Raw genomic sequence first — 15,999 nt, 5'->3', positions numbered from 1 at the left:
ATCAAATAATATCCTTGCCAAATTATCCAGTCAAATTAAGAAATTTGTTGATTTCTAAACAATCTAGATAATGTCTGGTAGTTTTTATTGCTTTGGTATCCTTCAGTAATTTTTACTTATCAAAATAACCTCTCCCGCTTTTCTTCTTTAATGATAAATTTCCATACTGGAAAAAATTGATTTTTTTTTTTTTTCCCCTAAAAGATGGTTATATTTAGAAGCCTTCTCCTGTCCCAAAATGAACATACTGGAGTTCAGTTGCAGCTGATTTGGGAGTGTGTTAATTTCTCATCTTGTTATACAATCTCTAGAGAATCTCAGTAATGGAAGATTAATTATTTTTCCTTTTCTGGAAAAAGGCATGCATCTTTCTTAGCCAGAGAACTGGAAGGAATAAGTATTGTTTCTTCATTTGGCTTTTGATTCTTTCCACAGACACAACTCTTGAAGGGCAAAGGAAAAGTGGTGTGAATGTAGCAGATCTAGTGCTTTCTGAAAGCATCACAGGGTTTCTTTGTGAGATCTGGGTTGTATTGAGATATCTGCTAATATCTGGAGTTTCTGCTGGGTGTTGCAAAGCATGTTTAGAGAGTGGTCACCTCCTCTAGCACCTCCAGTCCCTGGACCCCCTCCTACCTGGCTGCTGGTGCCCACCCTAGTACCCAGGGCTTCTCTCTGAGCTGAAGGATGTGGCTGCAGCTTTTGCCCTTGATGGTTCAACCAGTAGAAAAGCTGAGCAGATATTCCAGTGCTGTGCAGGCAGGACAAGGCTGTCACACAGATTGACACAGGCAAGGTGCTGCCTTCAACAGCACCCAAGTGCATCACCCATGTAAACATGGACAGTCAAGTCCCCTCTTTCTCCTCAGCTGACAGAAATAGATGGTCACTAGGGAAGGAACAGGTTCAGTCACACACACTGTTTTACATGTGACTGACCCTTTAATACCCTTTCCTGTCAGTTCCCTCCTTGTTCCTCCCCATTCCCTAACCCTGCTGGTGCCTCATGAGATTGCATAGTCCCCTCAACATCCTTATCCAGTTGCAAAGTCCAGTTTGCCTGCAGTTTCTTGATAGCTCACCAATTTGTGTGCCTGACAAGTTTTCTTTATTTCCTTCTTGTTTTTCTTAATTACATTTTCCTGTCAAGTCTGTGTTTGTGTATTTGGTTCCTTTTATTATTATTCCTCTTTGCACCAAAAATTTCATTGACCAGAAACCCTAAAGAAGCAGATACTCTCCTTCCACACACTCTTACATGTTGTACTTTGTCACGTTATAGTGAAGAGTACCTTCACACCACAAGATGAATTCCTTGTGAATACAGCCTCTCAGGGTTATATAGCAGGATTCAAAAACTGCTAGCTGCTTCTTGCCACTAAAATGGAGAATTTAAAACATTTTTTTTTTAAATCAAATAGCTTTGATTGCAAAATAAAAGTGGAGTTGGTCCATTAGTATGAAATAGTTAAGAAAATACCCTCCAAACAGACCTTGGCTTTAACAGAGTACAGTCATGTACAGCCTGATGGTACAGTCATTAGAGTAGGGAGTCTTTTTCTAGAAGTTAGTGGGAACCTTCAGTGTTTTGGAGAGTTTTACAGGCCTTGGGAAGAAAGCCATAGATTCCCATGTACTGTACAATATTTGCAGTTTAAATTAGAGCAAAGTATTTCAGTGGTGCCAGTGTATCCCCATGAATCCTTTCAGACAGGGGAAAAAAAAAATCTCCTGGCCTCCATCAGCATATGCATCATGTGCTCTATTTTTTTTTTGGTGGTTTTACCGTTCATTACTGTACCCTAAATACTCTCATGTTTTTATTTTTCAGGCCAAAAGGTGTGTTATGGTGCCTTCAAGCGCTCATGTTACAAGTTAGCCTATTTCCAGGACTTGTCTAGACGTGTGGGCTTTCAGGAGGCCCGCCAGGCTTGTGAGATGGATGGTGGGGCTTTACTGAGCTTGGAAAGTGAAGCTGAGCAGCAACTGATAGAAAACATGTTACAAAACCTCACTAAGTCAGGCTCTGGGATTTCTGATGGTGATTTCTGGATTGGGCTCTGGAGGAGTGGTGATGGACTGGCCACGTCAAGTGTTTGCCCCGACCTCTACCAGTGGGCTGATGGAAGTATTTCGCCCTTCAGGTAAGTCTGTAAAACTGCTTATAGAGAAGGTTCCATGGAAAGAAATGGGAATTGAAATGCCCAGCAAGCAAAGTATTCTAGAAAGAAGCTTGAAGACTGTCTGTCCCGTGAAGTTTCTAGTGTCCCTCTTTAACTCCTCCAGATAAAGTGGATCAGGTGTTTTGAATCTGGAGCTGTGGAAGGGTGGCATAGTGTGGCTTCAGCCTACAATTTTCCTTACTCCCATCTAATGAGTTTGTCCCTCTATGGCTCTTGGAGGTTGTTCTACCACACATAGAATCTTTTAGGATGTGGCCTGATAGCAGGCAGGCAAATTCTGTAAGGCTCTGGCCACCTCAAGTCAAGGAGCCAGCCACTAAGTAAATTAATGCATATTAGTTAGTGTGAATTTTTCTGTTTCTACCCTTTTTGAAAAGCCTTTCATTTTCTGATTAAGCCAAAGGCCAGAGTAGCAGAAACTCACAGAACTCAGGACAAGGGGACAGTTAAAACTAAGTCAGGAAAGCAGAGCAGTAGGATTTTATTTCTGCAAAGGTGTTTTGACTCATCAAATTTTTAAGATCCAGAGATGTGGAACTTGGGACTTAAACTCTTTTCACAGAGAAATTGTGGGAAATGAAGCATATCTTTGAGGATGGGAGTGTTGGGTTTGATGTATCTTCATTGATGTAAACTCTTTTTAGTACACTGATGAACCTTAGCTTCAAAAGTTGAAAGCTTGTCTTTATGTGTACCACTAGAAATTGGTATACAGATGAGCCTTCCTGTGGGAGTGAAGCCTGTGTGGTGATGTATCATCAACCAACTGCAAACCCTGGTCTGGGAGGGCCATACCTTTATCAATGGAATGATGATAGATGCAACATGAAGCACAATTTTATCTGCAAATACGCCCCAGGTAGGTGAAACTAGAGTTATATTTCACAGGTGGGACGTTACCTTAGAAAAATAATTGCCTCAGTTTTGTGAGGGAATCTGCAAGTGTCTTGTGGCCTGTAGTACTGGTTCCTTTGGTGTGTGCTGAGCTGGCATTAACAGGAATGTAATGTGTCAATAATAATTATTTTAATAAATTTAGATAAACCTGCTTGTATCTAATAAGAATGTTTTCAAGGTTATCTTCACTATGATGCATTCCCAGGTTTGCTTTGATATAATTAATTCTCCACAAAGTGTTTTAAGTGGCCATTTTCTACTTTCCTTGTTCATTATGAGGTAGAATGACCAAGACATCTCTTGATCCTACTGGAAAAAATACACTGTCCTTGTAGTTGCAGACCCACCATTTTTTATTAAGTTATTTTGTGATGGCTGTTTAAAAAAATTTTGGCTTGAAGATTGAAGTCCAGAACAGTAGGAAAAAAATTCTGCATTCATGCATGTAAACTTTAGATATGAAAAGCAGATGCATGCTAGTTGAGTTGGTGACAGAAAAAGCCAGATCTTAGGCAATTTGGCTGTACTTCCAGACATGACATAAGTTCTGTATATGTCAGTAGAGGAAACATGAACTATAAACTAGAACATCATGAAAAAACAGAAAAGATGTGAAAAATAAACTTTCAAGATTGAGCCTGTTACACTTTCTACTCTTGGTGGTACTTACAGTAAATGAAAACATGGTTTGCAGCAGGATCATACAAATGTTTTCAAATAATCTATGCTGTGTCCGTTTCTCAAAAACTAAGCCGAAAGTCAGAATGCATATGAAATTATGCATTAATTTCATTAATTAATTAATAAAATCTTGAAAAGTGGACCAGTGGGAATGCCATGAGGCTTAACAAGGCCAAGTCCAAGGTGCTGCAACTGGGTTGGGGCAACCACGCCCAGCATGAATCTAGGCTGGGGGATGAACAGATCCAGAGCAACCCTGCTGAGAAGGACTTTGGGGTGCTGGTGGGTGAGAGGCTGGACATGACCATAACTGCATCCAAAGCAGTGTGGGCAGCAGGGCAGGGAGGGGATTCTGCCCCTCTACTCTGCTCTGCTGAGACCCCACCTGCAGTGCTGCCTCCAGCTCTGGGGTCCCCAGCACAGGAAGGACATGGACCTGTTGCAGTGAGTCCAGAGGAGGCCACTAAGATGATCAGAGAGATAGAGCACCTCTGCTATGAGGAAAAGCTGAGAGAATTGGGATTCTTCAGCCTGGAAAAGAGATATGTCTGGGATGATCTAATTATGGCCTTGCAGTATCTGAAAGGAGCCTACAGGACAGATGGAGAGAGACTATTTACAAGGGCCTGTAGTGACAGGATGGGGGGAATGGCTTCAAACTGAAAGAGAGTGGGTTTAGATTAGAAATTAGCAGGAAGTTCTTTGCTTTGAGGGTGGTGAGGCTCTGGCACAGGTTTCCCAGAGAAGCTGTGGATGTCCCATCCCTGGAAGTGTTCAAGGCAAGGTTGGATGGAGCTCTAAGCAACCTGTCCCTGGAATGAGATGATCTTTAAGGTCCCTTCCAACCCAAGCCATTCTGTGATTCTGTGAAATCCTACTCTTAACAGCTTTTTGTCCTACCTTATTCTGTGGTTTTCTATCTGTTTTTTCGATGCTCACAATCAAACCATAATCACTCTTTGTACAGATCTGTCTGTCTGTAGAGATTCAGGCTATTTTCTTCCTCTGACTTTGGGAGATAGCTTTTTCAATCTCTAGTCTCTTAATGAATATATTAATGACAATTGATACTGGAAGCAAATATTAAATATTTGGAAGGCTTGGTATACCCACACATTTTAGCCCCACCCTCAAAATCTGTTTCTGCTTTTAAAGTTATTAGTTTATGATAATCATTATCTATCATAGGCCCTTCAAGGAAATGTGACATATACATTTTTATCACTTTTACAACTGAGCACAATTATTTTAAATAAGATAATAAAAAGACTTTATGTCATTAAAATAACATTTTTATGTCAGAAAGTTCACATTTGATTAAAAAGGTTCAATTTCAAGTATATTTCCTGTCCTTAAAAAATACAAATTGAAGTGAAATAATGATTCTCTAATAGTGAACTACTTACCATTCTTCTTGAGATGTGATAAAGAATTGTTTTTTCTATTGCTTTTACCATTGGAAAAAATGTCAGGTGTTTTGGATTGGCAGAAAACAAAGCGATAACAGTGAAATTGCTTAACAATGAAAATGCATTTATATTCCTTTCACTGTGTAGAAATAGGTTACTAGTGTATAATGAGGCGTATAAGGCAAATAATATATAGGTAGATAATTGTTAGGACTGACATTGTTGTGTAGCTAAATACAGTACTACTGAATTGTAGCTATTTATTTTTCAAGCTCTTGGAACTGTGCTCTTTAGCAAACCAGACTGTTCTCCAGAAATGCATTTTTCTGTCACATGGAGGAAAGGAGTGGATGCATAAATGTATATAAATAGGTATATGACATTCCTTTCACTGCCTGAAGAAAGTGCTGCAATGTCTGTAAGAAAATTACATTTGCCATCTCAAACTGAGATCTTACAAATGACCTTTTTTTCCCCCCAAATCACCGTAAAAGCTTCAAAGTCAGCTATTTGCAATACAAAATACATCCATTTTAGCAGAAGTATTCAAGTGCCACATGCATATTAAATTTCAGTTTGTTATCCAAGTATGTTGTTTTTCCACAACTTTTCTGTCTGTATGGTGTAGGATACCAGTCACAGGCCAAAACAGGTTGTAGGTGACTGTGATGCAGTTGAATCTAATTGTATCAGCAGCGAGTTCAGGGCAGTGCTCATTAGGCAGTCTTGATCAAGCTGCAACTACATTTCTGGTGGTCACTTTAATTTTTCTAAGCTCTTTTTACAGTGCTTTCCTTGACAGCATTTGCTGGCTTTAGATCATATTGATCATTCAGCAATCTTAAATTTAATTACAGGTTGGTAATTGCAACCACAGTCCAGCTCCTGTATGTTTGATTATGCAATCAAATTAAAAAATGCTCTTCTGCTATCTAGGGACAGAACTCAGTTCTTCGGGGTATTTTGCTATCTTTATATATGGTCAGATGTAGCTATTTTTTGTCAGAGTAGGTAAAATAATTGCCTTTTTCTGGTGGGCTTTATTGCTGCTTTGATTTCTCCCAGCAGTTTGTGTTTATCAAGACACTCAGAACTGCAGGCCCATAGCACTATTTAGTATAATCTTATGATGAAAGAATGGTGTTCAGTCATGCAGATTCCACCCCTATCCTCTATATGAGGTAATCAATTCTGTGATCTTTGTGAACTTTTAGTTATAACAGTAACCATAAGTAAATTTAGAAGCCTCTGCAATGCAGCTCAAAGCCATGAATTTGTCCTCCAGTTTCTGTTGCGTTACAAGAAGTAAGATATCATTCCTCTTTTAGTGATTTCAGTTCCTTATGAGATTTATTAGAAGCCTATGATTTGGATTTTAGGGCTGCCTGATGCAAACCCAAACTACATGAAACTGGCATCTAACCTCACAAACTTGTGCTGCTTTGTTTTGTTTCGTAGCCAATATTCTGTATGCATTAGTTTGAAAATGTGGATAAAATTTAAGTGCTAATCATGAACACTTAGTTTTTTGTATTGTTTTAGGATTGTCTGCACAAATAAAACTTTGAGGATGTTAGGAGTTTTATTGAGCAAAGGAAATTAAGATGTTTAGTGGTTTATTCAGTAATATAGCAGTGGCCACCAAGAATTTGAACTAGAATAAACTATAGCCCTTTTGTAAGGAGCAAAAAGTATGAAGTAGAAGTGATTTGAAGCTAGTTTGCAAATAGTCTTTGGTAAGAAGATGAAATGCTGAAGAGTTAAGCAATTACTGTTTGGGGGAAATGTATCTATTTCTATGATACTGCATGCAAAATAATGAAAACATCTGTTTTATTGCATACATATTTAATTCTTCAACAATTGATTTCAAATATTGATTTAACAGATTATGTCTTAGAAAAAGAATTAGGAGACAGAGCGGAGCCAGATTACGGTAAGAAATTTTAAACATTAAACTGATTTGCAGTGGTAAATACAGAATTCTAAGGATAGCTTACAAAACCCTCCAAAATTATTTAAGTTTAACAGGCACAGTTTAAAACTGGAACATAGGAGAAATGAATCCTTTAGAGAGCAATAGCTACAAATGTATGGCTATTCAGAATAGCACTGCTCGTAATTCTTGTTCCAGATGTAATCCCAATTTTGTAATAAAATCTTGCTTACATGTATATATCCAGCCGTTTAGTCAGTCACAAAAACTTTCATTTTTCCAATATAAATTAAGATGTAATTATTATTAATTTATTTAACAACATAACAGCCATATTTTTTACTCACTGTTTTCCTAAGACATCTGATATCCTTTTCAGATACTATTCCAACAGTGCCAGCAGGAAATCCTTATGACACAAGTAAACCAGAAGATCAGTATCACATTATTGCTACTGAAACAGGTAATGTGTTCATATGAATTTAGTGTTCTGGTAAAAATATTAACAGTGGACTCTGTTAATAAAGGAAACTGTTAAGTATTTAATTTGTCAACGGGAGGAAGCAGTCTGTTTCCACAGGAACTGCCCTGAAAACGTATACATTTGAATAACACATAAAGAGTTTTAGTCATTCTTCTTTGTAACTGTGGAAACAAATAATTTCCTTGTCTCCCAAAACTTTGGTCTGAATCTACAATCTACACTGTTTCTCTTGAGATGTAACATTTCACCAGTGCTCATGAATTCTCCAGTTATCTACAGACTAAGCACTGTGCCATACACAAGTACACTGTGTTTTAAGGAACACCACATGCTTAGAGGAGTTGAGTGCTTTGCCGAGATTTCTAGCAGAAATGACATTTGGTATTTTGGAAATGGATACCTACTGCCTAGGTGCTTCCTGTAGTGCCCCAGCTACTTCATTTAGCAATTTATGTCCTGAATGGAGTCTTGAGGTTCATGAAAATAGGTAGTATGGCCTTAGTTCAAGGAACTGAACATCTCCAAGGAGCAACTCTGGATTTTACAGGATTGTACCATGGGATTATCGAAAGTTGGTGCTCTGTTTCCACACTGGTTGTCTGGATTTAAGTCAGCTTCCTAACTGATATTTCTGTTGTTTGTAACTCCAGAGGAATTGATATATTGATGAACTGTGTTTTAAAATCAATACTACCACTTATAGAAACTATACAAAGACTGTTTAAACCTCCTAAACAGAGCCAACCTGAACATTCACTTTTATATTTGCTAGTAAAAAATATTTTCAAAAGAGGTGGGTAAGAAACTCTCCACTGTCTTTGTACATTAAACATACACTGGCATAAAACATGGGCATATAATTACTGAAAAACAGTTGGATCCTTCTGGAAGTTGCAGACCACATCCTTTATTGTAGACAGATAATTGTCTCGGCTTTTACCATTTCCCGCTCCTTTTGTCCAGGGAACTGCAGGAGAGGACCTTTAGCTCCCCTGACTAGTCAAGAACAGTGTATATCTGTCTTTTAAGGGGAAAGAGGAGATGCTCCTCCTGTGGTTCTACATGGGTGAGAATCCAACATACAAGGACAACTGAGTCTACAGGTTGTGTGGACCGTAAAAATAATAGGCTGTGAAATGTGCTTTGTTAGAATACTTGAATTTTCAAATACAAAATCTTAAAATGTCAGAATTTAAGACCTTAACATATCTTGCACATCACTCAGTAAATGCTGTTTTATTGATACTACTGAGTTATCTCTTTGGAGCTCTTCCTATAGAAGGAATGTATAAGTGTTCTTTTGAGTAAGTTAATGTATTTCTGATATTTTACTCCAGATTTTTGCTCACACAGTTAAGGGTATTTTCAGCATGGGAGACATTAATGAGAACTTTTGTCTTGTAGGTATAATTCCGAATCTAATTTATGTTGTAATACCCACTATACCACTACTGCTGTTGATACTGGTGGCTTTTGGGACTTGCTGTTTCCAGATGCTTCATAAAAGGTAAAATATATTCATCCATAAAGGTCTTAAAATGCAGAATTCATATTTCCATTGGCAAGCTATTCATGCTGAAAAGACTGCTTACATCTGTCCCCAAATATGCAAATAAGCATCTTTTCATCTATTAAAATCCCAGTAGTTTACAGCTGTTACAGCTGAACATTCACCTTCAGGCTTTTCCACAACATGTTGAAATAATTCCAGGTGTCAAAGAACATTGCTGTTAGGACTTCACCTCTTTATGAAAAAGGTATGAAAAAATCTCTGCAGACCATTTGGTAGGCTGAGCTGTTGTCAGCACTTTTATTTCACCTCTTCCATCATGATAACCATCTATGCAGCATCTGGGCAGTAGGAAGGAATAGTGGGGTCCTTACAAATACAGGGTGAACTCAAGGACTTGCCTCGCTTTCTGACTTAAGGGTCAGCAGCTGTTTAATGCTGTTTCACTGCCCATACCCTACAAGCAACAGGTGGATCACTGGAGCAGAGAAATTGAAAACAAAGAGCAAACCTGTGCTTTGAGCCACACATCCTTTGTATGTCATGTATCTGCTAAAGAAAATGCATAAAGTAAACAGATATTTGTACATAGATGCAGTGTCAAACAGATGAATTATTATGCAAAGAGGAAACATTTCAGTCTATGAAACAGGATATATTTTGATTCATGCTTTAAAATTCTTTGGACTTTTAATTTTTCTCGAAGTATGATACATTAAGAAATGACAATTTTTTTTTTTTCTGAACTAATACTTCTGAAACTTTTTTACAGGATCCTTTTCATCCTTTTTTTCAGAAAGTGCTCTCAAGGCAATGTAATCCAGAAAGGTTTAAACTGAAATAGATAATTGCTATTTTAGTAAAACATCAAGAGTAATAAACAGATTCACAAGCTGTTATCCCTCTTGAAGAGCAGAAATAATAGTAAGGAATATGATATCACTGTTTTAAGAAATTAGAAAAAAATTCCTCCTTATTTTCAGTCTTTATTTTTATTTTGTGGTTTTTCTTTAGTTTTCCTGCCAATAGCTGAAACACCTTATTTCAGGTGAGAAAACTTTTCAAATATGAAACCTGTTTCTTTCTGTATGAGTGAATCTACAGTAATATTTGCAGTACTTCTTAGTAATGTACCTCATTAAAGCAAGTAATTGTAAAGATATTATGAGGTCTGCATCATAAATTGATTCTTTTTTTATGCACTGTCCTATGAAGAAAAGGAAAATGTGCACTTTTCAACATGTCTTATGACAGGCAAATACATGCTTGTGAAAGATTATATCCAAGCATCAGCACTAGGGCTGCAGAAGTTTGGAAGCTCAGAGCAAAAAGGGTAATAAAGAAATAATATAGATAACAATAGCAATTATATAGTAGTTGAAATCTGGAACCCTTATTTTAATAGCCCTGGATTTTCTGGTAAGTATGACATGTGTGTTCATACCTTTCCTGGCAGGTCTTTCTCTCCCCAGAAAGGTTTCAGCCCTCAAATGCTCCTGGGAAAGCAATGAGAGATTCATGGCCCACTGAAATCAATGGAATTAGTGGTGTTGACTTCAGTGGGCTTTGATCAGGCCTTTGATGCTATAGCAGTTCATTCAGAAGTAATTCATCTGAACTTCCAAGACTTCAAAATTGCATGACACAGATACTGGAAATTCACCTTGGAAGATTGTCCCTTTCCTGTTAGCTGATTAGTTTGATAGACTAAATGATACAAAAATCAGTGAGAAAGTGGTTTTGAATCAAAATAGCAGTTTAGGCTCTTTGGTTTTGGGATTTTTTTTTTTTCCTGCCAGAATGCTCATTTGGGTTTCATCAAAACTTTTAATTTAAGAAATTACACCAGTTTTTAAAAATTACTTTAATCAAAATGCTATCACCAAGGACAAGGTATTTTCTTTATCTGTTGAAACAGAACTTTATTTTTTTAAAAAAAATTTCCCCATCTGTTTTCAATTATGTTTCCACTTATTTCCACCTTGCAAATCATTTTGTTTCATTACAAATGTGCAGTTCTTGGGCAAAAGGCAAATTAAAAAAAGAGGCACTTGAACTGATCATCTGAACGTTGTAGAGCTTTAGGAAAGGGATTCTATCCTGCTGGGGAAGGAGGGATCCCCAACTTTCCACATGAACCTGACTTCTCATTCTTTTTTAGGCTTCCACAACATGGTGACCTTTCCTCTGAAACCCACAATCCATGGCCAACCAGGACATGCCTAGCTTGAAAGGTCATGACTAATTTTGCCTGGCATTGGGCTCTTAAAGGGTACTAATAAGGAAAACAAAACCTCATCCCTGTAGCTGGCAGAACTGATCAGCTCATTCATGCTTAGATGCTCTCCCTTTCATTTCTTCCAGGGAAGCAAGGAGAAACTGCTTCAAAGACCCATCTCCATTATCATCTGAATGCCTTGCAGAAAGTTTAAATTCCAACCTGGTATATTTCTCAGTTTCTATGATTGCATTTGATGGTCAAAACAGCAATATGCTCAAGCTATTTATTGCATCTTCCTTACCTTTCTTACTAAAATATATTTCCTGAACCAGATGTGTAGGTGGTGAAAATCAGCATAGGTTTGCTGAAGATAAGCTCCTTTTATACAGCTCAAGTTCTGATCCAAGGTATTTAGAAATTGTTCCTGCTGTGTGGCAAGGACTCTCCATTCAAAGCATTTCATCATTAATTTACCAAATATGCCTGCATTTGCTGTATCAATCTGGAAGGAAGTAGGGAATCAGTCTCTTTAAGAAAGGAGTGCTGAAGCTCCTTAATTCATTGCAATTGCTTTGTTTATAGCATTGTGGCCTGATCTAAAGTCCACTGAAGCCAATGGGAGTCTTTTCAATAACTCCAATGGGCTCAGGTACATAATGCATTGCTTTGTAGGACTACAGAGGTAAGTCTGGAGGGACTAAAACTACTGTACCATTCAGCTCCCTCAAAGTACATTTTAAATCAACTCAGACTTGCTTGCTTTTACAAATCAGGAAAGGAGTAAACTGAAAATTCAGAAAACTGAATGTATAGGACTGTTGGGACTCTGAAGTTGCCAGCTCACTGAGTAATGCAGGGCTACTTCTCCTCCTCTGGTAATTACTTAATTGGAAAAGAACCTGTCAGTGTGAAATATTCTAGCCAGAGAGTAAAACATTTTGATTGAAATGCAGCTGCAGTGGCTCATGAAATGCCTCTTTCCAGTAGACTGCAGTGCACTGTTACTTGCCAGAGTACATGAGGGAAGGTGGTGCATGCTCCCTGTAAAAACTAGAGTGAACACTTTTTTTAAATATCGCAGAGCACCTACTTTTAGAACCAGTTTTATTCCCTCTCCCCCATCCAAACCACAACTGAAGGAAAACCAGCCCTAGTGAAGCTTTCTACCAGTCATTCATTGCTAGGAGTCTGACTCATGCACCATCACTTCATTAGATGCCAGGTCAAGCCCTGAAGGGAAGAAGCTTTCTGGCACTGACACCCATTAGTGTTCTGGGGTCCCAGGGGTGCAGGTACAGGGTGCACGTGGGCAGGGTTGGGGTACCTCCCCTGGGGTGGGTGGGCTTCACCCTGAGCCCCTTGAACAGTGCTAAAGGGTGTGTGTTTGTGTCTGGTCCCTGCTACAAGGGAAGCATTCAGCTCCCACCAACCCTGGTCAAACTGTGTCCACACCTATCCTGGGGAAGACCACTTTAATATAAGAGAAGGTGTGGTTAAATGGGAACTGGAAAAAAACCCTAAAATGAATGAAATATGGGCCAGGTTATCACAGTTCTTGGGAGTAGCTCTGCTAAGCAGGGTGGTCTGGTAACTTAGTTGCTTACCTAAACCCACCACAGTGGTGCCACTGTGGATGGGGAGCCTCCTCTGTGAAAGCAACAAAAATGGCCTTCAGATATGGGGGTGAAACAATCAGGTCGGATCACAAACTGAATTGGGGCTGCAAAGGCACATGTGGCACTGAAAATAGTTTATACTTTTATTTTTCAGTAAAGGAAGAACAAAAACCAGTCCAAACCAGTCCACACTATGGATTTCAAAGACGCCTAGGAAGGACAGTAGCATGGAGGTATAATGATTTACTGACTGAAAAGAAAGCAAAAATAACATTTTGCAGTGAGGCTGTATTTATAATGTCGTCGAAGAACATTAGCTTGGAATGGCTTGAAAATGCAAAGGATCTACAAGAATGAACTGTAAGCTCCCCCTTGAGGCAAATGTTCAGATCATTTTTATATAACGTTTGTTTATTAATTCAGTAACAAAATATGCCATGCTAAATAAAGGGTATGTGTTTATTTTGCTAAGAGATGTAAGTTAGCTAGTTGTGAGCAATGAAATGAAGAGAGCATTTGAAGTTTTTATGGGGAACTATCCACAATGTATATCAGTTTTAAGACTGTTTGTAGTTAAACAAACCCTCTTTGTTTTCTTTAGTCTCTCATGCATTGTAACCTAGTCGATGTACTGTAAATGGAACTGACAATTTTACAGTGTAACAATTATTTATCTTTGCATAAAAGTTTGATACAAAATATTTGTTTAGTGTTTATTTGTGCACAACACAGTTTTTGATCCTCAGGTACAAATATTATTTTATTAAATATAAACATAGTTGCTGACAGAGATAGCCACCATGTTGTGACATCAACCTGATGTGGCAAAATTCAAGGATTCATCAATTTGTTGTCATAGAATGAATAATTCACTCTGCCAGGGAATGACCATAACTTTTTTGACATATTGCCCCAAGCTCAACAGAAATAACTTGGCAAGTGATACCTCATTAATGAGGTGTCCTTTGAAGGCAGCTACTAATTGTTAGTCAAGTAAAATATTTTTTACTTTTTCTGATGGAAAAAAATTCACAGTGAGCCAGATTTAGATTACTGTTTCAGTAAGTCTATGTAAAAAAGATGCTAAAGATCATTTAAATATAGCTAATACTTTGTTAGGAATAATGTAATGTTGGAACAAAGAGAAGACAAATGGCATTTCTTGGAAGTGGCACTAATAGATTGATCCCAAAGTTACTCAGACTATTATCTAGAAAAGCATTAATTATGTTAATTGGTGGACAGATTTAGAGGTAACTGTGGTGCATTTAAAGTCTGCTTTTAGAGTTATGATTAACATCATTAATGTCCATTCTCTCTGGTTCCTTAAGAGCTTTCTGTGCCTTAAGAATGGTTTTACCAGCCATTAGGAGCAGCCCTGGGGTGGTGGCAATAGCACTCTGGCTGATTTGTTGGTGACAGCCTGGTGCTGGAGCAGAAAGTTAAGGGGTTTTACTGCAGTTCCAGCAAGAGTTCAAGAGCATGAGTTCAACCTTGTTGGTTTTAACACAGATTCCAAACTACCACTGGGTGGGTGTTGGGGAGAGACCGACTGAAGCAAAACTGTTGGGTTGTCTGCACTGTGCTGGCTGATGTTAAACACACGAGTTCAGAGACAAATGTGCATCAATTTTTTCCGAGTAAAGAAAAAAAATATTTGCGAGTTCAATGCCATTAATACTAACTGTGCAATTAGTTGCTGAAGTACTTTTGGAGACATCTTAAAGTTGCTGTTATGCTATGTTTTTACTTCCTCTTCAAAGAAGCCTTCTTCTGTAGTTCATGTTAGGTATTGTTATTCCTACTGAAACTATTCTGTAGTTTTTCCAATCAGTCACAACTTTTTTCTCTGTTCAATCCCCAACTTCAATTTCCTCTGTAGTGAGAAAATACTTTGATCCTGTGTGATCAGAAAGACTGGAATTGATTTTTCTCCTAACTTAATTATTGCTCAATTCAGCTGAGGGCAAGAGAGACCTCTTTCTTGGCAACAGTTGCAGTAAAAGGAACTTAATCATTCAATACCATAAAAATAACTAACTCCCTTTAACTCAATGTAAGGATTAACTATTTCTTCATGTTTGTTGCATCTAGAGGATATGTTGAGGTGTAGCAATTGATGTTATGGTTAACACAGCAGAAGTGATTTCCATGCAGCAATTAGGCTAATGCAAATACCTTCAGATATGTTTCTCATGGAGTGAAAGCAATTTCTGGGCAGTCATCAGCATGGACCACTCAAACTCTGTGTGAAGGGAGGAAAGTGGCATGCAGTGTTTTTATTATAGTCTACTCAGCTTTTATGTATGAGTAAGAAATATTGGCTATTGGGACAAAATAATTCTGTGTCATATCACCATATCCGTCCTCTGTTTCAAAGCATCTTGGAACTGTGACTCAGTTGCAAATAATCCATGCTGCTCAAGTGTTTCAACATAGTATTGACTGATTTCTCCACAGGCAGTTGAAGCCATGGATGCTGACTGAAGGCTAGAATGAGATTGACTAAGTTTTATAGAGATATAAATTAGTTGAAATAAAATGGCTTTTTAAAATTATAATAATTTATATAACATCTACATTTCTATGACAGAATTTATAATGGGAAATTTTATAATGTGATGGGATGGTTTATCAATATATACCTCAAAATATATCTATACTTTGCATTTTGTGAAGCAAAAAAATACACACAAATAAAAGTAGGTTCCTTTATTTCCAGGAAGCACATTTTTCTAGTGACTGGATCTGTTTTGAGCTGGCTTTTGTGTTTTGTTAACAGACTGAAACAAAATCTACTGCAGTGGTGTAGGGTAAATAATGCAGAAATCATGTCTCATTTTAATTAAGCATTTTAATGTAATTGCTTCATCCAAGTCAGCTTCTACTGCTAGCAGAATGCACTTTATTTTCAGTGGTTACTTTCAAGTGAAGGAGAGTAACAGGAGAAGTGGTCCACTATGAAAGATAGAATTTGCACCTTTAACATTTTAATGTTAAAAACTGTGTGTTTTATATGAGGGAATGTGTCTAATACACCTTCATACCTTCTCTCTGGCTTA

At 37.8% G+C, this 15,999-nt stretch overlaps 1 protein-coding gene across 1 annotated transcript; it reads left to right on the top strand.

The window, feature by feature from the left end:
- Positions 1–1,836: 1,836 nt before the first annotated feature.
- CHODL (chondrolectin) lies at positions 1,837–13,632 on the top strand. The gene is made up of 6 exons (XM_029961441.1): positions 1,837–2,144; positions 2,885–3,042; positions 7,059–7,106; positions 7,486–7,569; positions 8,995–9,097; positions 13,092–13,632. The coding sequence occupies exons 1-6, from the start codon at positions 1,939–1,941 to the stop codon at positions 13,174–13,176; spliced, it is 684 nt and encodes a 227-aa protein (XP_029817301.1). The 5' UTR covers positions 1,837–1,938; the 3' UTR covers positions 13,177–13,632.
- The last annotated feature ends 2,367 nt before the right edge of the window (positions 13,633–15,999 follow it).

This window comes from Manacus vitellinus, unplaced genomic scaffold (genome assembly GCF_001715985.3).
Source record: "Manacus vitellinus isolate BGI_N305 unplaced genomic scaffold, ASM171598v3 scaffold_34_pilon, whole genome shotgun sequence".
NCBI lineage: Eukaryota > Metazoa > Chordata > Aves > Passeriformes > Pipridae > Manacus > Manacus vitellinus.
This window is presented reverse-complemented; position numbering and strand designations above follow the sequence as displayed.

Excerpts from the sequence above, each read along its gene's own strand:
- CHODL (XM_029961441.1), top strand. The coding sequence starts at position 1,939 with ATGGATGGTGGGGCTTTACTGAGCTTGGAAAGTGAAGCTGAGCAGCAA. Across the intron at positions 2,145-2,884 it reads GGAAGTATTTCGCCCTTCAG|AAATTGGTATACAGATGAGC; the intron begins GTAAGTCTGTAA and ends GTGTACCACTAG. Across the intron at positions 9,098-13,091 it reads TTCCAGATGCTTCATAAAAG|TAAAGGAAGAACAAAAACCA; the intron begins GTAAAATATATT and ends TTTATTTTTCAG.